The 23,435-nt window shown below is 45.5% G+C and overlaps 1 protein-coding gene across 4 annotated transcripts in view; it reads right to left on the reverse strand.

Moving 5' to 3' along the window:
• The window catches only part of PIK3CB (phosphatidylinositol-4,5-bisphosphate 3-kinase catalytic subunit beta), a 1,042,661-nt gene that overhangs the window by 109,092 nt on the left and 910,134 nt on the right, over positions 1–23,435 (reverse strand). For all 4 annotated transcript variants that reach the window (XM_069213799.1, XM_069213795.1, XM_069213796.1 and 1 more), the window contains 2 exons: positions 23,273–23,382; positions 919–997 (listed from right to left, as the gene is read on the reverse strand). In XM_069213799.1, the coding sequence (XP_069069900.1) occupies positions 919–997; positions 23,273–23,382 (189 nt within the window). The remainder of the gene's footprint in view (positions 1–918; positions 998–23,272; positions 23,383–23,435) is intronic.

The raw sequence follows: 23,435 nt of genomic DNA on the forward strand, positions 1-23,435 counted from the left end.
GAATCACATGAACAAAAGCTTTCAACGTTATATGACAGATGTAAAGAAATTCTATTGCTGCAAGAACCGGGGCCTTGAGTATATGCCTTTACAATTTCTAGAGAGCCATGGTACTCCAAAGTGTTCGATCATTAACCCGTACAAGAGGGTGAAACGCCAGGACAGACTATTGCCTATTGTTTACTATATTTCACCACCGTTACCTCTCTGCCCCAACTTTCATCACCATGAGCCCTTCATTTCACATAGGGATATAAAGTGGGTAATGCGTGAATGATAGAAGAACACCATCAAAAAGTGTTAAAAACAAAAACAAATTCATAATGCCTTCCAAATTCAGAACTGTACATACCTTCAGGATCTTGTGTGATAACACGCTCCACTTGGTTGTGCATAGTTCTGTTTTAGCACTCTATGGTGTTAATCTTCCAGTGCACAACACATCCTTGTTAAGGCTTGCTAGTTTTGTGTAATACAACATATTTATATGTATAAAGTGCAAGCTCATCAATGGGGTATCTTGGTGCTGGTTCACATGTTTATTCTTATCCAACTTAACACAGCAAAAACAAGATATAATGGACTACTGTAAAATCTGCTCAGTATTCCAAATATTTATAAATTAAAGAACCAGGGTAAAAGAGAATGGAGCAATGCAGATCCTTAAACCTATAACAAGTAGTGGTAGTGTTAGGGCGAGGAAGGTCCTGAAAGTCTTAAAGCCGAGTAACAGCTGCAGCAAAAGAGCCAATGAAGCAAGGAAAAAGTAGAGGAATGACTCAAGACAAATAAGTTTGAACAGTCAGAATGTATATATCGTTTAATGTGCTCGTCTTCAGCAATTGACGAAAAATCTACCATCATTTATGCCCAAAATGTACATATTAAAAACGTGCATCATTATTCATACTATCTTACCGGAGATCCAGACCAGCCTCTTTCCACAGCATATCCATGAGTCGCAACAGTTGAAGTGTTAACATATCCTGTCTCAAATCTGTGGATGCAACAAAAAAGTTTGACTTTGTGTACCTAAAAACATTATTTGCATAAAACGTACACCAGAAACCGAAAGAAAAGAGGAAATCCAAGAGTAAATGTCTATTTGATAAGGATTAGTATGTCTAATCAGTGCACGTATTCCGCCTTGCATCAATACAATGTCAAACATTCTATCCACTTCTACTTATCCGACATTCAAACATGGTACTCGGTTCTGTGAATTACACATATTAAAAGGTTCTGTGGCTTACGTACACAGATTACAAAGTAATATATCTGGCTGTAAAACCTTAGAACCATTGCATATTTGAGCCTATAGTCCAATAACTTTAATACCAAACCTTTCTTTAAAAACCACCAACCTTTCATAACGCTTACGATGCTGAATTTTAGCCAAACAAGGTAAACACTGATCCAATTATTCAAGAGGGAATTCTAAATACTCGGAATTGTGCTTATGTTTCTAGAAAGCCTCAACTAGCTAAAAATTACTTGAAAAAACTATCTGTTGGGAGGAGATTGTAATCTGCATGGTATATTAACATGTTTCTCTGTCCTGACTGCCTGATTCAGTGACTTCCATTTTGGCCCGTGCATCTTGCTAGCCTAGCAAGAGCACATAGGCCTAGACCGGTCCGTGATATCGTACGGTCGAGGACCAATCCTGTGACCTTGAGGGGTACGCCAAGCGTGCCCCCATAGTAGGCAGTAAACCACTGTTCCTGTCCTGGGTGCATATGTGGAGGCAATGTACCACATTTTATAATTTGTAATATAACCAGACCTTTTTTCTGTGAATCAAGGACAATGTAGCATACTGATCCCTCTTGTGTAAAGTTCCGCTCTTTTGAGAGACCCAAAACCATGTGCTGACATCCTGTATGCATGACGAATGTGTTTGCAATGAGCATATGATGTGTGGTAGCTGTACTCTGAGTACTGAAGCCAGTAGGAACCATCTTGAATGCCCCTGTTTTAGCATGGTACAAAATGGAAAATAAGGTTAGCTTTCCCAGACAGTGGCCGTGTACTGCCAGCATTCTGTGACTTAGGGATGGAGATCCAGACACTAAAAAGAGGAGCCAAGGCCACTTTCTGAAATTCCATGCCATGATGCAAATGGCTGCTGATTTGTTTATTTGGAGATCAGGGGTAAGGGATGAGACGACAAATTCTGTTATTAAAGTTGACATAGTTTCTAGGCCAGACTTCCCCTTTTATCTGCATTTCATTACTCCTTCATTAAGGCTGATGATGACGAGGTAAAAAAAACTCACTCTGCCCTTTCAGTGGCTACTCTTGCTTGGAACTCCAGAGTTACCTGCTATGATGAACACGTTACTTCCCTTTGGTAACGCCTTATCTGGTAGAGACATATTCTAGTTGCAGATTCCTCACCTTAGAATATCCCCAGGCATCAGTCTGGTTCCAGAGATTTTTCTCGAGCAATAACTTGCATGCCGTTAGGTGGCATCAGTCAGCTCCACACCTGTAATCGTGCGAATTGGATGTGATGTCGCAGGACTTATATAGGCGTCAATCCAGCATGCTAAAGTCAGTTTCTTTTCACAACTTTCCACCCCAGAAGGGCAGAGCCATGAAGAACACTAGCCACTGGTGCATCAGAACTAGGGCCCTGAAACAGAAGAACACGTCCCTTGAAATCAGTTAGCAGAGCGGGGAGGATGGGTGGGTCAGTAAGGAATCTGCAACTAGAATATGTCTTTACCAGATAAGGCATTATCAAAGGTGAGTAACTTGTTCATCTGTTAGAGACTTCTAGTTGCAGATTCCTTACCTTAGAATAGATACCCGAGGAAGGTCTGCGAACCAAGTTCTAGGAAGTCCTGCTGGACCAAACGAGCAAAGTACCAGTCCCTCCGGAACAGACTGTCCAGAGAGTTGTGTTTGGTGAACATGTGCAATGATGTCCAAGGTGCTGCCTGACCGATGTCCAGGACTGGAACGCCGCCAGCTACCGCAGTGGCTGCAGCTGTCACTATGATAGAATTAGTGTACAAAACCTGTGGGGGTTGCCTTTTAGCCAATGTGTAACACAATTTAATGCAGAGAACAACCAAGAGATTGTTCTCTTCTGCACTGCCCAGCCTTTCTTCACACCCACATATCCAACAAAGAGTTGATCATCCGCCCGGAACTCTTTAGTAAGATCAAGGTAGAATGCTAATGCACTTTTTGGGGCCAGGCAGTGGAGTCTCTTCTCTTCCTTAGAAGAATGAGGGTGTGAGTTAAAAGTATGCAACATGATGAATTGGCCTACATGAAAGGGCATGACGACTTTTGGCAAAAGAGAAACTCTGGTGCGATGCATCACTGTCAGGATAGATGGAAAGCTAGAGTGGCTAAGATGACAAAGGATGCAGCTCACTCACCCTGCAGAAAGATGTAATGGCCACAAGCAAGGTTGTTTTTAACATCAGAAGCCTGAAAGGGCAATTATGGAGTGGCTCAAAAGGAGTGGAGATTACCAGATTCTAATCCTGTTGGGGCATTGTGAATGGTGATGGAGAAAACAAATGGGTGAGACCCTTAAGGAATCTACTGACAATACGAGATTTAAACAAGAAGGATTGGTCAGGTAATCTTGGAAAAGCAGAGATAGCAGACAAAGAACTTTTGATGGGGCCCAAAGCAGAGCCCTGTTGGGCTAAATGAAGTATAACCAAAAGGACCTCAGAAAGAGGGGCAGAAAGGAGGTCAACAGACTTGTCTGTGCACCATGCCACAAAATTGTTCCATCAACAGGCGTAGACTGTTTTGATTGAGGGACCACCCCTGGCTGCCAAGATAATGTTACCAGCTTCAGGCGGAAGGTCAAAAGCTGTCAACTGGTGCCGCTCAATCTTCATGCATGAAAGTGGAGTCTGGACAGGTTCTGGTGGCGAACCCTCCCTTGCTGCTGCGGCAGAAGATCCTACTGAAGAGGCAGTCTGATCGGATTGATAGCCATGCTCAATAGTTCAGGATACCAGACTCTTTGTGCCCAGTCCAGAGCCAAAAGGATTACTTGGGCCCGGTCGTTCTTGATCTTGAGAACTCTGGGCAGAAGTGGTATGGGCGGAAAGGAGTACAGGAGGCCTGGGCTCCACTCGAGACGAAAAGAGTTGCTGAGCGAGTGCCGCCTTGGAAACTCCAATGCGCAAAACTGCTGACATTACACGTTGTCTGCAGAAGCAAACAGATCTAACCAAGTCTCACCCCACTGTTGAGACGAATGGAGACGTCATTCGTGATCGACCAGGCATTGTCATCTGAGATTGTCCGCTCTGATGTTCAGATAGCCCGCCAGGTGTTGAACCACCAGGGAAATATCCTGATGTTCCAGCCATGCCCAGAGGTGCAATAAGCCTTCCGACAGAGTCCTTGACCCCACCCCACCATGCTTGTTGCAATACCACATGGCGGTGGTGTTGTCTGTGAACACCTGCACTACTTTCCCTTTGAGAGAGGGAAGAAATGCTTTCAATACCAGTCTGATCTCCCTGAGCTCCAAAATATTGATGTGGAGCGCGGAATATGCCAGAGACCAGATGCCTTTGATCTCTACCTCTCCCATGTGGCCACCCCATCCCAGGAGTAACCCATCTGCCACTACTGTCAGATCTGGTTGGGGAAGGGAGAGTTTTCTGCCTGACCCAACCATGGCTCAAGAGCCACTTCTGCAGATCTTGCGCAGTTCCCTCTGAGATCTGGTCCAAGTTGGAGAGATTCCCCTGATGCTGCACCCACTGGAACTTCAGGTCCCACTGCAGAACCAGCATATGCCATCTGGCATATGTCACCAGCAGGATGCATGAGGCCATGAGGCCTAGCAGGCTCAATCATTCTAACCAAAATACAGAATAGAGGCTGAAACATCGGTATCATAACCTGAATATCCTGGACTCGCCATTTGTGGGGATATGTCCAGAACTGCACAGTGTCCAGAACGGCTCCAATGAAAGGGACCGCCTGAGAGGTAGTCAGGCATGACTTTGGCACGTTTATAGTGAACCCCAGCAAATGCAGAAAATCTGCCATAGTCTGGAGATGGGAGATGACGGCCTGGGGTGAGCTCACCTTCATCAGTCAGTCATCTAGGTTGGGGAAGACTGAAACCCCTGACCTGAGCAGATGAGCTGTGACCATTACCTTGGTGAACACCCAAGGGGCACTGGTAAGGCCAAAGGGGAGCACTGTAACCTGAAAATGCTTGTGGCCTACTGTGAACCATAAGTAACATCTGTGGGGAGGCAGGGACAAGAATATGGAAGTAGACGTCCTGCAAGTCCAACATTACCATCCAGTTTCCTGGGTAGATAGAACCTGAGTCAGAGTGAGCATTTTGAACGTCTCATTTTTTAGGAAAAGATTGAAAGACTGGAGGTCTAGGATAGGACAAAGGCCCTAGTCCTTTTTGGGCACCAGAAACATGTGGGAATAACAACCACAACCTACTTCTGGAACAGGGACCCTCCCTATCGCTCCTTTGTCCAAGAGAGCCACAACCACCTCGCAGAGAAGTGCCAAGTGATCCTCCATCATCTGATCGTAGGATGTAGGTATGGATGGAGGAGTAGTCTTGAAGGAAAGGGAGTAGCCCCTTCGGACATTTTGCAAAACCCACATGCCTGAAGTGATGGTCTGCCAACGAGGCGTGTGATGGCAAATACTGCCTTTGACTGGTCCCTGATGGGAAAGCGTCAGACTACAAAAGTTTAGATGCTGTGTGTGTGTGTGTGTGTGTGTGGGGAGGGAGGGGGCGGGGTTGGCACTGGACTGGCTCGACCGTTGGCTCCCTGATACATGAGGATATTGGTTCCCACGCCCCCGGCAATGGAGAGACTGGGCAGTATGTGTAGCATGGTGGCTGGAGGGAAACTGATGTGGTGGGATATCCCTTCTGTAGCCACGAAAGGGGTGAAAAGTAGAGTAAGGGGGGTGAGGGGCAGCTGTGAGCCGGTTCAAGCGCTGAGTCTGCTTCGTCTCCAAAGAGACGGGTGCTACCAAAGGGCATGTCCATAAGAGTGGATCGGCCATCCTTAGAGAAACCAGACGTCCTCAACCAAGCTTGGCGCCTTAAGGCCACAGTCGATGCAACCGATCTACCTAGTGAGTCTGTCGTATCTAACCCACATCGTATTATGAACTTAGCTGTAAGTCTCCTATTAGCAACAGCTGGGGATAGAATGCCCCTGGCCCCTTCTGGGACCAGAGGCAGCACCTGGGCAACCGTGTCCCATAAAGTAAGGGAGTAAAGACCCAAAAGACATGCAGTGTTCACTGACCGCAATGCCAGGCTGGAGGAAGAAACCATCTTCCTCCCAAGATGATCCAGCTTCTTGGATTCCCTATTCGAGGGTGCAGAAGGGAATATGCCTAGGGTCGTGGAGGCTTGGATGACCAAGCTCTCAGGGGTCAGGTGTTGCATCAGGAACTCTGGGTTATTTGGATCTGTTCTATGACGGCAGACAATTGACCTATTCACAGGAGCTCCTGTGCTGGGTTAGTACCAGGTCTCTAGCAGGACATCAGTGAGAGCTTCCATAAAGGGCAACAGGGGTTCAGAAAAGGAAGTCCCAGGCTGAAGCACTTCTTCCAGGAGGTTAGCCCTAGCTGCCACCAAAGGCATCTCGAGGCCCAGGTCTTTGGGCACTCTCCGCACCACCATGGAGTAGGACACCTTCACCTCCATAGCCAGGGTAGGGCGAGAAAGCATGCCAGCATCAGGGAAAGTGGGTGCAGACCACTAGTCTCACCATGGTCCATCCGCCAGTCCATGGGATTTTCCAGCTGGTATTCAAAAGGGTCCATCGACCCCTCCCAATCCTCAACATACCTCAACTCAAGAGAATAAGGGTCAGGGTCTGACCTTGGGTGCAAGGTCGCTGTTCAAGTCGGAATCTGCACTGCTCAACGCCGGTCTGGCTCTGTGTCGGAGTAGGCAATGAGGACTGGGTCAACGCCAACCGTGAGCACAAGCGGCATCAGGAGCATCGACATTGAAGCGTTATTTTAGAAGGTCGAGTTGGGTCCAATCCAGGAACAGATCCCTGGGTGTTTCCACCCCCCCTTCCCAGAGCCGAAGCCAAAGAATCTGAACCCAAGGGGGTCCCTGCCAACTCCTCGGGCCTGCAGGCCCTTCTGAGAAGTCAGTCTGCCCAACCATGAGGCGTATGGCCTCACAGACCGGACAGAGTTGGCTAGGGGTCAACTCCAGCTCCCGGAAACTCAGGGAAGCAGAACAGCAGCACTTCTTTTCATGAGTCACATCGGCTGAAGGACGGGGTGAAGTTCTTCCTTGACGACTTGTTGTGCCTCGGCTTACCTGACTGTCCTAAGGACTTAAGAGTGAGGTGACGAAGAATGAGGGCTCTGCAACCATTCTCTGGGCCTTCCTCTCAAACAGGAGTGATGCGGAACCGAGCGCTGAGCCACAAGTAGCTTTAGGGACCGCTCCCTCAAAGCTTTCGGATTCATGGACCAGCACATGGAGCACGACTTCGGGTCATGGTCGTGCTCCAAACACAACAAGCACACGAGGTGTGGATCCGTCACAGACATCGCCCGATGACAGGATCTGCTGGGCTTAAATCCAGTCATGTGTGACAACTTCTTGATACACCAGGAGTGTAAACACTCAAAAATCTTTAACAAAACATCGAAAAAGATCAGTCAAAAAGTGACTGTGGGACAGCTCTTCAGATCTCACCTTGGCTGGAAGGGAAAGAAAAGAACGGAAGTCAGGGCACAGGGGTGGCGTCTCTATAGGTCCCAGGATGTCATAGCCAGTGCGCACAACGTCGACAACAGACGCAGAGCCAACCAACGCCACCTAACGGCACGCAGGGGTACTGCTCAAGAAAAACCTCCAGATCCAGACTGATGCCTGGGGAAATTCTAAGGTAAGGATTCAGGACTAGAAGTCTCTATCAGATAAGTATTGTTTTACCCGAAGGCTGCATCTGGTTTACAATCTGAACGATTTTTGAAAGAAAACCGGTGTAAAACACGTTCTGAAGAATGAGACAGTGGCTTTATAGTCCATGTCTCAAAAAGGTCTATGAAAGTGAGATTCAAACCACCCCACTATGTTCCAGTCATACGTTGTTCTTGACCAAGGAAGGGAATGCTCCGAGAGTTCTTGAAGAGCAGAGTAATTAGGGCTGGTGTCTTTCTGTCAGCCAATCTCACAGAGGTGAGGGGATGTCACCAAGAAGTCACCATTTTCTGTTGGAAGAGCTGAGGATCTGCCTGAAGACCCTAAAACCTTAGTGCCTGGCTCCAACAAGAGGAAGAAGTGTGCCTGGCCCTGCAGGAGGAGGAACTGTCCTGGAGGAGAGGTTGAGTATGTGCCGGCATGTGGAGCACCCAGAGGAAGCAAACAACCTCAGGAGAGTGATCTAAAAGTGACCTGTGCCCGAACGCCCTCCAAGATCTCATTGAACGTATGCTGAGAACTTGAAATAAGACTCAATCAATCAATCATAATTTTTTTTAAGTGTGCTACTCGCCCGTAGGGTCTCCAGGTGTTGTGGAGTATGCCCTCAAGGTTCAGTCAAAGAGTGAGGTCCTTCCTGAAATGAGGTAGCAATAGCGACTGAGGTGGGGAGGAAAGGCATTCCAACATTTTGGAGGTCTGGCAGAGGAGTAAAGGGTGATTCAGTGGATGAGGTAGCTGGGTCCAAGGTTGTGGAGAGCTCTGTAAGCATGTACGAGGAGCTTGAAATTGATCCTCTTCTTGACGGGGAGCCAGTGGAGATCGCTCAGGTGTGATTTGTTCTCAGTGGGGGATGTTCAGGATGAGCCTGGCAGAGGTGTTCTGGATTTTTTGTAGCTTGCTCAGGTTCTTCTTACTGGTTCCGGCATAGAGGACAATACCGTAGTCAAGTCTGTCTGTGATCAGGGTGTGTCATGGTTTTGTGGCAGTCGCCTGGAATCCATCTGAAGATCTTTTGTAGGAGTCGAAGGGTGTGGAAACAGGTGGTTGTGTTCGAGCTGACCTATCTTGTCTTGATGAGCGCTGAGTCGAGGACAACGCTGAGGTTGCGTGCAAGGTCTGTAGGGGTGTGGGGATGCCAAGTGTTGAGGGTCACCAGAAGTCATCCCAGGCTGAGGAGGAGGGTTACAGGATGAGGATCTCGGTCTTGGAGTTTAGCCAGGCGGCAACTACTTCCATCCCATCTTGGAAGTTCTTCTTTGCCCTTGTGGGGGTTTTTGGTCAGGGAAATGATCAGCTGGGTGTCATCAGCATAGGAGACGATGTTCAATCCGTATTTGACGATTGGGGCACTGTAGATGTTTAAGAGCATGGGACTCAACGAGGATCTCTGGGGTACTCCACAGCTGATATCTGTAGGTTCTGACAGGTGTGGCAGGAGTCAGAGTCTCTAGGTTTTGCCTGTCAGGAAGGAGTGTATCCACTGAAGGGCCTTGTCGCGAATGCCTGCTTCATGGAGTCTGGTGCATAGGGTGCGGTGGGACACTATCGAAGGCAGCCGATAGGTCTAGTAGGATAAGGGCTGCTGTTTGTCACAGCTGAGGAGAGAGCGGATATCATCTGTGGTGGCGAGAAGGGCGGTCCTGGTGCTGGAATTAGATCTGAATCCTGATTGGGAGATGCCCAGGATGTTGCTGTCCTCAATGCGTTGGCAGAGCTGAACGCCGATAGCTTTTTCAGCAACCTTGACTAGGAAAGACCGCAACAAGATAAGGCGGTAATGATATCCGTGGGGTCGGCTGTGGGTTTCTTTAAGAGCGGCCAGATCTCGGCATGCTTCCAGTCCTCGGGGAAAGTGGCCGCCTCTAGGGAGCTGTTGATGGTCTTGAGGAGCTGAGGCGCAATGGAGGCCCTGGCTTTGTTGAAGATGTAGTAGGGGCAAGGGTCGGTGGGGGCTCTGGAGTGGATGCTGCTCATGATGGAGTGAGTCTCGTCCGTTGGGAGGGGGGTCAAAGGCGTGCAGGAACTGTGGGGGTTCAGTGGATCTGGATCAGACTGAATCAACACGTGAAGTCTAGTTCGCCAGGGGGAATGACGTCTGGGTTAGGCACTCCTATCTGCTTGAGTGCTTGATCAGCCAATCATCGAGGCAGGAAAACACATAAGCTCCTCCTCTCCTGAGGTGAGCAGGTGTTGTGTAGCCATTTTAGCTATAGCTTTATACATGTTATTTTAGCAAACTAGGCCTGCTGTTGTGCACTTTAACCTAGATATGTTTTATTTTAGCTTCGTTATATTATTTAAACAATAGCCACATTTGCGGTCTTGTTTTATTTTATCTATCTAGCTGTTCTTAGCCTAGGTCAGCACCGCTTTCTTGAACAAGACATTTCTTTCACTCTGTGCTTTTCCCAAGGCTGCAGTAAGATAGGTTGCCGGCAAAAGTGGTACGCTTTGTCTCCAATGTTCACAGAAACATACACACTCTTACGTAAGGATCCTTCCTTGGAACATCATCTGTTTTAGTATTGCTTCGCTGCAGCTGCTTATGTAGACTACAGGCCTCTTGCTCAGGTATGGGTAGAGTTATTTGTGTTTTACTCTCCTTGCCACAATCTTAATCCTATTGTGCTTCATTGTCCTAGTTATTGCAATACATGCTTTATTATCTAAGATGCAGTTACTTAAAAAAAAAAAATCTTATTGAACTATATTCTGCCTCTGACTGTCCTTGCATGTGTGAGACAAACGTAATTGAGAGAAAGGGATGAGATCTGTGTGACCACGATTCCCCTGAGGAGTCATTTATGTCATGCACCCGGTTGCCCCAATCATCCCTGCTCTTGGGTGGAGATGAGGCACTGCTTCTTAGCCGGAAAACAAAACCCAGATGAGGCAAACAGGTGTCACATGGTGAGGGATCAGACTCAGTCCCCCGCAGTACAGGTGATTTAGCTGGCCAAATCCAGTAGTCTCATTAAGATAATGAGAACCTACGCAACTTGTTCAGGTACTTATTTTCGGGTCCTCCTGAGTATCTCTGTCTAACTACATGCAAAGACACCTAAGTAATTTATACGGAGACGTCTGTGGTATTGAGGATTTTCCTCCTCATCTAAGTAGGGAGTGCCTAACTAACGCTGTAGATTGTTCAAGCTTGAACCCTAAAAGGATAATCCCCATTTGGTGTGCTCATCTCTGAACAAAATTTACCATTCACCATGGTGAACCCGCAATGGGTAGCAATTGCAGTCAATATGCAACCACCCTAACTGCACATTTATTGGCACATGGCATAACGGCCCAGGGTGGTCCAGTTACCTTTGTTGTTGAGGCTCATCCAGTCTATAGAACAGAAACGTTCTATTCTTGGGTCACATTTCCAGAAGCCGATAGGAACACAAATACATTTCACCACTATACACCTGCAAATATACCTGCACAATATAGAGCATATGCATATCTAGAAATACCTCTATCTGATCAAGACCATAACAATTAGCCTGACCGCGTCCTACCACATACAGCCCTACACGTTAGGTTAGGTCCTCTAAGTAATGATGGTTCTACCTGGCCTTTATTGGCCACATATACACTGCACCCTGATGCAGCAACCTTGACGGTTGCTGAAGTCCGTCGCTTATATGCTGAACTTACGGCAATATACAGACTGTTAGTACAGTTTGTAATGCAAACATTAAATACTAACCCAGCACGTGCTGCCCCGGCGCAACCACATGCATTAACACCAAGCATTAATCCTGCGACTGTACATTCGATCATGGGTAAAGTACCTGCCAAACGGGAAGAGATTCCGTTTTGGTTAGCTTAAAAAATAAATGCACCGGAAGCAGTATTTCCCCATACAGGACCTCATGATAAGCATAGAATGTTAACTATGTGCTTGCCATTTGGGATAGTTCCCACAGTAGATAACTGCAATACTTAGGGCATGGTATTTGCCACGCTCTATACAACCGCACATGGTACAATGACACTTGCCAATCTACCGGAAGTGTTAAAACAAATTCAAGATGAATACGTGGCTGCCCCAGCCCTGGACTTGGGGATGCAACTCATGGGCAATTTTGCCACGGTATCTTCACTCATATTAAGCAACCTTAAAGGGGAAGCAGTGGCACTAGCAGTGCGCATGCAGCTCTGGGACGTTACTCCACAGGATCAAGAACGTGAGCTGCCAAAGATTATCGCAGAGACCTACTCTAGTATTGGTCGAGATAGTCTGGGGGCCAGACCCACAAAACCAAAGTTTCAGGGTAAATCTAATAAAGATTCTACCAAGCAAGCTCCTGAGGGTTCTAAAAAACTATGGGATAAAAAACAGCAAACACCTAAAAAAGAAAGGGGAGACTCTCCGCATGTGGAGACCAAACAGAATAGATATAATCTCAGAAATAGAGATAGTATTGAAACGCCTGACATATCAATATACTGATACACGCCAATCTCGTTCCTTTCAGGACTCACTGGAGTAACGCAGTCAGAGGTGGGCGGTCAGAGCAAAGAACTGTGTATGTGAAACCGAGACAGGAATCACCTCCCCAACACAAAACTCAATTTAAAAAGAAAAAAGTGGCAGCAGTTGCGATTCGTCATGCCGCTCGAGAAAAGGGCTCTACTGAAGAACAAGAAGTAGGCACTAGCTTTGCTAGACAGCGCAGCAGAGGTCACAATAGTTCGCCGGAATCTTCAAGAGCATCTGGAGGTGAAAGCAACTGATGACTTCCTACTAGTTGAAACTGCGGACATGTGTTTCTCCACGCCTGAGAGGGTGTACAAAGTAACGTTACGGTTAGGAGACATTGAACGCACAATCGATGCAAACTGGGACCGTGTCGTAAACATTTATGATATTCTACTGGTCGAAAAGGATTGACCACCTGAATTTGTCCATACTTGCCCATATGGGGTAAGATGTTATCAAACCTTCTTTCTCACCTCTTGTTCTCAATGAGGTCGCAGAATTCTACGTCACTGATTGAGCATTGGCGCAGGTTATAGTGCAACCACGTAGGGTGGGATAAAGTTTCCCCCTATCATGTAATTCCAATTAAAAAATCAACCCCAACCTCAACACCGGTATCCAAAAAAACATGATGCTAAAGAACCTGTGAGGGAAATCCTAACACAACTAGAGTACCAGGGCATAACCGAACCCTGTGTCTCACCAATGAATAATCCTCTATTCCCTGTAGCTAAATCGGACCACTCACACAGAATAGTCTTAGATTACAAATACTTAAACAGTCACACACGCACATATGCTATTAAAAAACTCTCATAGCACAGCACTTATGAACAACATAGTGTACAAAAAACATACAAAACATTGGATATTTCAAATGGTTTCTACTGCCAAAATAGAGTGCCTGAGAATAGAGATTTAACAAGTTTCAGCGCACTAGGCTCCCAGAAAACATTCTGGTGTTTACCACAGGGGTATAAGAACAGTCCAGGACTGTTCGCAGCTCGTGTAACTTCAATATTGCATGACACTGACCTTGAAGCATTGTCCTGTGTAGATGATATCTACCTCACGGACGACGAATTACTGCAACATCTAAGACGGGTAGCCCGCACTGTTGTGGGATTTGCCGAATTTGGCTATAATTTCAACTTCAAAAAACAAAAATAGCCTTCCTTAGTGCCCTGATTCTGAGATATTAATTATCAAGTGAAGGAAAGAGCCTAGTGCCACAATTCTTAGAAAAATGTGCACAGTTACAACCTCCAAATACCATTAAAAAAACTCCAATCACTATTGGGTTATTTAAATTTTGGCAGAACACACATTCCAGATTACGCATCACGCATCAAACCCTTATATGACTCAATACGTCCTGACTTTTCCAGTAAATTCTGGAAAGTCGAACATACACACATTCTCAGAGCACTGCACAAGACATGCTTGCAGCACAACATTTACACACAAGGGACAATAAAAAACATCTGGTCATCAGAGTAATTGCTGGTGCCATTGGTTTCACCTATGTAACATTCAATGAGGGTGAGACAGTCCCGACTGCATACAAATCACATCTGTACTCAACAGCAGAACAACGTTTTGCGCCCATTGAGAAAATTCTCATTGCTGTTCAGATGTCAGTCATTAAAGAAAGACCACTGGCCCAGGGGAAACGCATTATTGCTGTATTTCCAATTGCAGCCCTCGAGGCGGTTACCAAAACCAGTGTTCCAAACGCTAAAGCATTACATCCACGTTGGATCCAATGGGCAACATCTTTGACAGCCACTGATGTGGACTATAATTTTGACCCCAAAGTTACAAACTCAAGAATGTTTGCAATATGAACTAGAATACCCAGTTCAGTCAAATACATTGCCTATTGATCAATATCAGAGTCATGTACACTGATGGCTCAGTACAACCCACAATAGGCACTAAGCATCAATACTCCGCTTCCTGCGCTGTCGTAAGCGGCTACATGGAGGGTAGTAAATTCTATCCACAACATACCTTTACGCAAACCCTAGGGGATTGCACTGCACAACTAGCAGAGCTAAAGGCTCTGGTGATGGCACTGGAATATACGGATCCTGACCAGCTTACACTGATTGTGATTCGTACTATTGTGTCCAGTCCTTCAATGAATATCTGCATTACTGGCGCCAGAATGGGTTCAGAGATTCTAAAGGTAACACCATCAAACAGACTTCTGTGGGAGAAAGTAGCGGATCTGAAGGAAACGCTACCAAATGTCCATGTTGTACATACACTTGGACACTAGTGCATTGGAATACACATTGCTGGCAATACACTGGCTGATGAAGCAGACAAATCTGCAGGCTTCTGTTGCTGCACTAACTTGTTCTAGGACAAAACCGGACAATGACATATGGGCTGCTGTGAAAGCAACGGCTGAAGGCACGCCCTTACCAAAAGAATTTCCTGCTAAATATTCCTACCGGATGGGAGGCTTCCTTGACGTAGAATTATAAATACCAGGCGTGGGAGTTTGAGTAATTCCCAATAAAAACGTAAGACCAGAGTTAATTAAAGCAGCGCATGAGGGGGTTGCCTCTGCCCATGCCGGTGTGGCGGCTACAATATAATTATTGCAAGTACGTTATTGGTGGCCAGGTCTATACAGACAGACCAAGCAGTATGTCCTTTGTTGTGATATCTCCCAACAAATTAAGGGGTCCACCGTCAAACGCCCACTGCAAACACCCCTCCTAATTTCTAAATAACCATTACAATGTATGTACTTGGACCATTGCTGTCCCCTGACACTGGACAGTGCAAACAAATACATCTTAACGCTGTTGACTCCTGCTCCAGATTTCTAATGGTGTGACCACAACTTTCTGCTGACGCTCGGACTGTTATTAAAGATTTGCAAGTCTTTATCGGCGCACATGCAGTTGCAGCTTTCCACTCAGAACAGGGCCCTACTTTCGCCTCAAGGGCATTCAGGGACGCCATGGCTTCGTTAGGGGTCCACCTCCATTACTCGTCTCCGTTTCATTCTGAGGGAAATAGTGTCATGGTGCAACGAAACCGAGATTTAAAGCAATCCTTAACAGCCAGAGTATTAGGTACGGGTCGTAGTTGGCTTAATAACCTGTATGGAGTCCAGAGAGCACTTAATAATCTGCTTAGAAGGTCCCTGGGGGGGGGGGGGGGGGGGGGGTTGTTCTTCATACGAGTGCCTGTTTAAAACTTGAATGTATGTTCCAGATCTTGATGGGTCTTGGTGTGGAGGCAGGAGAAACCTTTTGACATAAATGAACACGTCACTGTCTTGCAGGAATTATAACAGTTCCATGATGACAATGCTTCTGCCAGTGCTGCCTCCTTAGGAATTAAGGATGTACCAATAACATCTACTGGCTGGATTCCAAAGGCTGGGGATCTAGTACATGAAACGGTTGCTATGAAAAAGGAGTTCGGTCCTTCCTAACGTGCACTGGTTCCAGTCCTGGGAATACACAGTACCAGAATTGTTATTCTACAACCACTGCCGGGTTCGAAAGAAAACCACTTTGTCCCCAAGGACAATGTCAAGTTACACCATGTGGCCGATCCTGCACAGAAGAACAAGAGGAACAACCAGTAGTACCCGAATCCCTCTCACTACTGGTCAAGATGTCCCTCTACAAGTTTTGAGCAGCAACGCTGACACCTCTCTGAGCTTGGGGAGGGTGGAAAATGATCTTGCATTAGTTCCACTAACATCTATTACAACAAGCAACACAGAACTTTCTGATCGATCTGAGTCGACCTCTACACAAACGGATGGCATCATTTACAGTTGACCACTGCGAGAGACCTCTACCAGTCCTCCTCCTTCAAATATGGCTTCAGTTTTTGCACAAACTGCTTCTGGATACTTTGCCCACATCACGGACACCTTTTTGGACTAATTTGCCTCTTCTGCATCTGAACTACCAAAAACACTTAAGCTGATAAATTGGCCTAAAACAAATTACTTTGTTTTTCCCATGTGGTTTTCCTTGACTGTATTAGCTTTTCTCCTTTGGATTGGCTTTATTACTTTCTGTCTAATAATAAATGGTCATTACCTTCCTTAACAATCAACAGTTGAACTGGAGGATGAGGTCCTAAACCCCAATTTTTCTTCTTAAGTGTGTGGGGATCAAAACACTGGCAAATAAGGGAAAAGGAAGCTTTATTTAGAGCATGCCTGATACCTGTGATATTTTTAAATGAAACCGTGCAACAGACAAGTTGTTTAGGCTTAGCAAAAATTAAGGAATTGAATGCGCCCAGTATTACTGCCCCTGCAACTTTTTACAATGGCAAAAGTATATAAATGCAACTGAAGATCACCTCGATGAATGGGTCCAAAATGGCATGTTTAATGCTTCACTTTAACGTCCTGGTGGGTGGTTATTGTAGCCAATAGATACCAATGGGTGTGATAAAAGTTTTGTAAACTCCACAGGGGGTTTAGAACAAGTAGGCCTGGCCCTCGCTATGGGTCATCTGAACATGCTGGTATAATAACAACATACAGTGTAGGGAAACTATGCCAGCAATGGTTGAAGAGTTACTCACTAGATGCTGTTAGAGAACACCTCAATCTCCTGTCTAATAATACTGACTTACAGGATTTTCTGTAAGGCCCCAGAAAACAATGCAAAAAACGCTTCTTATATGCAGTCTATAATTAAATTTGGAAACATCCTCAACAAGAAGCTGCTGCCCGGTTAAGGCACATATATCAGGAAAACTTACAGAAAGAATTAGCTGTTAATTGGATAATACCCTGTCCGACCGAATATACACCTTAATTAACATTGTTTCTTCTGCAATAGACATAGTACAAAGCGACATGGACAGAGTCATCTAAGATCCATTATGCAGTTAGGTTGGACACTACAAACACTGAAGGCAGGTAGCGTTCCCTGGCAACCAATCAGCGCGAGGGACATATTTTACACATTAAATTTAACGCGACAACAAAAGCTAATGACAAAAAAAAAGAAGTGACTTATGTCATGTTAAATATTGAAAAATTAGAAAAGTTGCTTTTTCCAGTGGCTGAAATACCATCTGCTGAGTGGTTAATACACAGGGTCATTAATCTGTCTATTTCAACACTTCAATTCACATCCTGCTTAAAACACATTCCAGTGGGCAGATACGAAAGGCTAGGAGATAGTTTCATCCACGAGGTGTGGGAGCTTCCCTTCGCGTACAAATGTCTCAGTGGCATGAAAGAGGTCTTTCTTAGCAGTAGAGAATGCAAGACTTCTGTCAGCCATTCAAAGGTTTGTAAACAGCTGTCCTTGCACGGGGAGTGTAACGCTTTGGCAGCAAACTTGGCTTGTTATCTGAAGGGAGTCCCAGTCCCCTTGATTAGACCTGCTTTCCAGGTGGTCTTGAATGGCAGCCATGTGCTCCTTAATAGTGAGAGCTGTTGTGGGATGCGAGCCGGAATAATTTATGTTGTTTCGGTCTCCAAAATTGTTACATGCTGCGAGAATGTATTTTTTCCTCCTACACGACAGAGGGAAGTAGCTGAGATCCGGCCTCATGTCGCTACTTCAAATGTGACATTTGACAAGTTGAGCAGACTCAAGGCTTTATTGTTTCAAAAACATGTGGCGCTTACATCTGCACCCGAGACCTATGCACTTCAGTTTGCAAGGTCATCAGCAGAGATAGAGTCCCTTTTAAGTACTAACTTTCCGAAACACTTTGGTGAACTCGTGGGACAGATATTTAATGTGTCCAGTACTACTGGAATCGCAAATTTCTTTAAGGCTGTTGGTTCTGGTTTTCGTTCACACCTTCTCCTCTATATTTGGTTTAATACCTTCAGCCATCTACGCAATATTCTCCAGTATTTTTGGGGGATTTCCAATAACTTTGGCTGTAATAGGTGGCATCTTGCTATTGCTACTTTTTACGCGCAATGGCTGTCCCGTTACAACAGGGAGGACTGAAAGCGCTTTCACCAGCACAGCTGTGTCGTGAACACATGATGCAGTACTTTGGAGCATCACTCCTGGAGCAATTGGAGTGTGTCTGATCTCTGTCATTCAGACTGGTTTTGCATTGTCTGTAGCCTGTGTTTCAGTGCCTCTGGTGCTCTTTTGAATGTGCACTGAAAGTTTGTCTTTCTACGCAGCGCTTGCTTTCATTGGACGTTGATCTGTTGCTGTTCTCGCTGAGGGCTCCTTACTAGACATGCGTGTTGAAGGTGGGTTTCCTACGAAAAGCTCTTTATGAGTGGCCCTTTGTGGTTTATGGGGCTCCAAACTCACTGTTGGCCACACCACAGAATGCTGCTATCTCAGTTGGAGCTCAGGCTTTGGAATACAAATGCTCCTTGGTTTTCCTTGGCGATTAACTTCCTAATTTACCACCTGACGAAGTGGAAGATTTCCTGTCTTCAATTATCCCGGAATCCATTGGCGATTTTAAAAATGACTCTTGACTTTTGAAATTCAGCTTTTCCTGATGCCACAATTAACATTTTAAATTGTCCTTTTAATACATGCTCAAGTGTCTTTAACTTGCCATTATTGACATTCCCATATCTATGCTTTAGGTTGAATTTTAGTAGCTTTTTATATAACTAGGCTTTGAACCAACTTAGGGGAGGGTGTTGTGTAGCCATTTTTGCTATAGCTTTATACACGTTATTTTAGCAAACTAGGCCTGCCGTTGTGCACTTTAACCAAGATATGTTTTATTTTAGCTTCTTTATATTATTTTAACAATAGCCACATTTGCGGTCTTGTTTTATTTTATCTATCTAGCTGTTCTTAGCCTAGGTCAGCACCGCGTTCTTAAACAAGACATTTTTCACTCTGTGCTTTTCTCAAGGCTGCAGTAAGATAGGTTGCCGGCAAAAGTAATGCGCTTTGTCGCGAATGTTCACAGAAACATACACACTCTTACGTGGGGATCCTTTCTTGGAACATCAGCTCTTTTATTATAAAAACACTACTTTGACCCATGTACATTAGAGGGAGATTCCAGCCAGATGACCACACCTGTATGCTGATTGCTTCGCTGCAGCTGCTTATGTAGCCTACAGGCCTCTTGCTCAGGTATGAGGGATTATGTCTTCCCAGGGGGAACCTGAAGGGCAGAATTAGAGATTAACATGCTGTGCTCTAACATCGCCTAGGTAGGAACTATTCTCGACAATACAGTAGCGTTATTTTTGTGTTTTACTCTCCTTGTCACAATCTTAAGCCTATTGTGCTTCATCATCCTAGTTATTGCAATACATGCTTTAATATCTAAGAAGCAGTTACTTCAATAAAACCTTATTGAACTATATTCTGCCTCTGATTGTCCTTGCATATGTGAGACTAATGTAACTGAGAGAAACGGATGAGATCTGAATGACCACGATTCCCCTGAGGAGTCATTTATGTCATACTCCCTGTTGCCCCAATCATCCCTGCTCCTGGGTGGAGATGAGGCACTGCTAGTTAGCCGGAACAAAACCCGGATTAGGCCGACAGGTGTCACATGGTGCAGGATCAGACTCAGACTCCCGCAGTACAGGTGGATTCTGCCGCTCAAATTCAGTAGTCTCATTAAGATAATGAGAACCTATGTGACAGAGGTACCACTGCTAAACACTTGATAAAGACTCTTGGGACTGTGGTGACACCCAACGGGTAGTACTGGGAACTGATAGTGTTGACCATGTACCATGAAGCAGATGTAGCGCAGATGAGCTGCATGGATTGGGATGTGAAAGTAGGCATCCTTCAGATCCAGTGTAGTCTTGAAGCTGCCTTGCTGCAGTAGGGGTCATCCTCTGGATGACCATGTGTAGGTATTTTGACAGAATGTACCTATTGAGAAGATTAACATCGAGAATGAGTCCGAGGGATCTGTTCTTCTTGGGAATGAAAAAGTAATGGAAGTAGGCATACTTGTTGATGGGGCTTTGGCTCTATGGTTCCTTTGAGTAGGAGAACCTGCACTTCCTCTTGCAGCAGATCAAGATGTTCTGCGATGAAGGTGCAGGGTGGAATGTTTGGTTGGGTTGAAATAAGCCCTTTGCAATAGCTGGGCTGATAGATAGGAACCACAGGTCTGTGGTGATCTCTTTCCAGTGGGGAAGGAACCAATGAAGCCTCCCCAGGTGTTATATGATCTAGGGGGATGCAGGGTAAGTCTATTTTGTAAGGTAGATTCTCCCTTACTATGGGTACCTCTGCCTCAGCACTTGGAACTATTTCCTCTAAAGAAGCCTAGCCCTGTTGGTAGCTCGGCTGCTGCCTATGGTAGAATGAAGTGAGTTCTGTGGAAGTGGCTTTAGAGGCCCCTTGTGGCTGCCGACACCCAAGGGAGTGCCTGCTAGAGGAAAACTGTAAGATGCCCATTGCCTTAGCAGTCTCTTTTCATGCATTCTGTTAAACCTGCGGGTCTACGTTGTAGTCCTCCCAGGGGTTTTCTGAGATGCCAGGGTAGACTGGGGCAAGGTCTTCGGCCCACAAATATGGGGTAGGATTGCCTGTATCAGAGCCTCAGGTGACCCTTAAGGAGAAGGATTGCCGGGGGACAGTGGTGGTGGAGGAGTTGGAGGTGAAGGGAGACGGAACACTGTACTTGATCCCTTGAGAGGCAAGATGAGAACAGGAGTTTCCAGTGGCGGGACTTCCTCAAAGGCAAGCCTAACTTACGTAGGTAGAGTTTTCCCTGAGGCCAAGATCTTTACTGTGCACGGGACGATGATGAACATCTTTGGCTATTCATATATTCTTGAGAATAGGATGTTCCTTGGTGTTGACAGGACTGCAGAGGGTGTCAGATGACAACTGTCTTAGCCCCATGGAAGCTGTTTTGGGGTCGATGATGGTTTTGTTGGTGGAGTCAACTTCAACTGCTCAGGGCTGACCGAGGTCTTTTGACTTGTGGATGGTTGAGGATCAAAGCACCTTGAATTATCTTTTTTAATCTTGGAAGCCTTGGTTTGGAGTTGAGCACTCTGAGGCAGTGGTGCATCCATGGGTGGCAGCTGCTTTGGCATAAGGCTTGACACCCATACCCTGGAGAGGCAGTGCTTGCCTCCAGTGGGCGGCTGTTTCAAAGGTTTAGGGGGGTTGATAGTACTTACACGAGGCATATGTCTTCAAACATGGACCAAAGCCAATCAAGGTGAATGGAACATCTTCTTGTGCCTCTTCTTCCTTCTATTCCTGATTCTGAGACATCGGCATTGACAAAGACAGGACATGGCAGGTGAGCCACGTGGTCAGATGACTCAACAAATACTTGCACCTCTTCTTTAGCGCTGAAGGGGATCAGCCTCACCAAAGATGTCCAGCATTTCTTAAGAGGATTGTGCCATTCTGCAATGAGCTCACTGTTGCATCATCGTCAGCTCTCTTTGCTCTCTGGAAAGAGGCAGATGGTGTTGAAATAAGGCCACGGGTATTTAGAGTGATACTGGGGCATCTCTTTAAAGGCATCAGCTTCATTGCCTTGCCTTGCCTTCATTCCCAGAAGGGTAACCTGGAGCATGCAGTGGCTCAAATGGCCTGAGGGCCGAGAGGCCTGGTTGGTCGACGACAACGGACTGAAGGAATTGAATAAACAATGATAGAAAAGAATACATGGAAGAAGTCCAATTGGGACTGGGTGGAAGGCAACCGACTCCTTAGTCATAACGGAAACTAACAAATTCGTTGAGATGGGGAGCGAGCTACGCAATGCCCGAAGAAGGAGAAAAACAATCTAATAATGGAGTCAGTGCCCATGCACATCCATGGCCAATGGAGAGAGCCACCGAAACCTTGTGACTTCGAAGACTTCTTCAAAGAAAAACAAGTTGCAAATGTCGAGCCCAACATCAGTGTAGTGCCTCATTGTTAACGCACAACTCTTGACTAACTTGTGTGCTGTGCTGGTCAGATATGGTGCAATTTAGCTTTGCTGTGAGATTAAAAGCACCTTTTTACATGAAGATAAGCACTGGGCTGGACATCATGTTATTGTATTTATTGTTTCACTACTGAGATCTGAGTAGGCCCGATCGAAACTTCAATTACACTCGTGCAACTTGGTTAAGTTTGTTAAGTTCACAACAAGCTTATTACACACAATTCCTGAAATTTTGTCATTTATCCACGTTGTGTAATTACATGTCATGTGCCTTAAAATGTTACTACAAACTTGTGGGAATAATGCAAATGGGCAGAATGCGAACAGCCGTTGCTCATGCCACTTGTGTCAATCGTACTTTTTTTATTTTATTTTTTAACTGCAAAATGCATTTGTGTGGATGTATTTCATGATTAAAATATGCTACTGACAAATGTGCATTTTGAATAATTACACAATTTCCCAAAATTTCCAGTAATGACGCATAAGCAAATTACACGATTTTCACACACCTCTAGTTCTGACCTCTTGCGCCCCGACCACCAACACTACCTACTTGAGAAACCTTTGTCTGCTCACCCTTCTATACCTTGAAGTCAAAGTGCAGAAAGGGTTTTAGATGGCTCAGTCTGCAGAGCAACAACCAATCAGACCCCAGGCCACCCTAAACATACATGGTTAGAGCCCAGTATGGAGTAAAAACTTACTGCCTGTGTTATTTTACATGAACCTGCCACTTCCATTTGAGCCTTTTAGATTAGTGAATGTTGTGGCACACCACCACCGCCAGTGACTCGTCATGGTTAGTAAACAATTCCAGTCCCGGATTGGCATATTGTAAAGGTTTTGCTCAAGTAATCAGCAGTAGCAAGTAATCAATAGAAGCAAATATGTTCATTAAATTAGGTAATGAGGTACTATAATTGGGTATGAAGGAGATAGACTCGTGGGATTTTACTTACCATCACCATTTTTGAAAATGACCCCGACGGAATCACCTCCTACCACCTTGTTGTCATACACTATCCACAAAGGCTTCATCTTCGAGTCCATGTATTTGCACTTTTCGATACTGCAAGTAAAAGGAAACAAGAATAATAATTGTGAAACATGACATAGTATGTT

This window comes from Pleurodeles waltl, chromosome 11 (assembly GCF_031143425.1).
Source record: "Pleurodeles waltl isolate 20211129_DDA chromosome 11, aPleWal1.hap1.20221129, whole genome shotgun sequence".
In the NCBI taxonomy this organism is placed as follows: Eukaryota; Metazoa; Chordata; class Amphibia; order Caudata; family Salamandridae; genus Pleurodeles; species Pleurodeles waltl.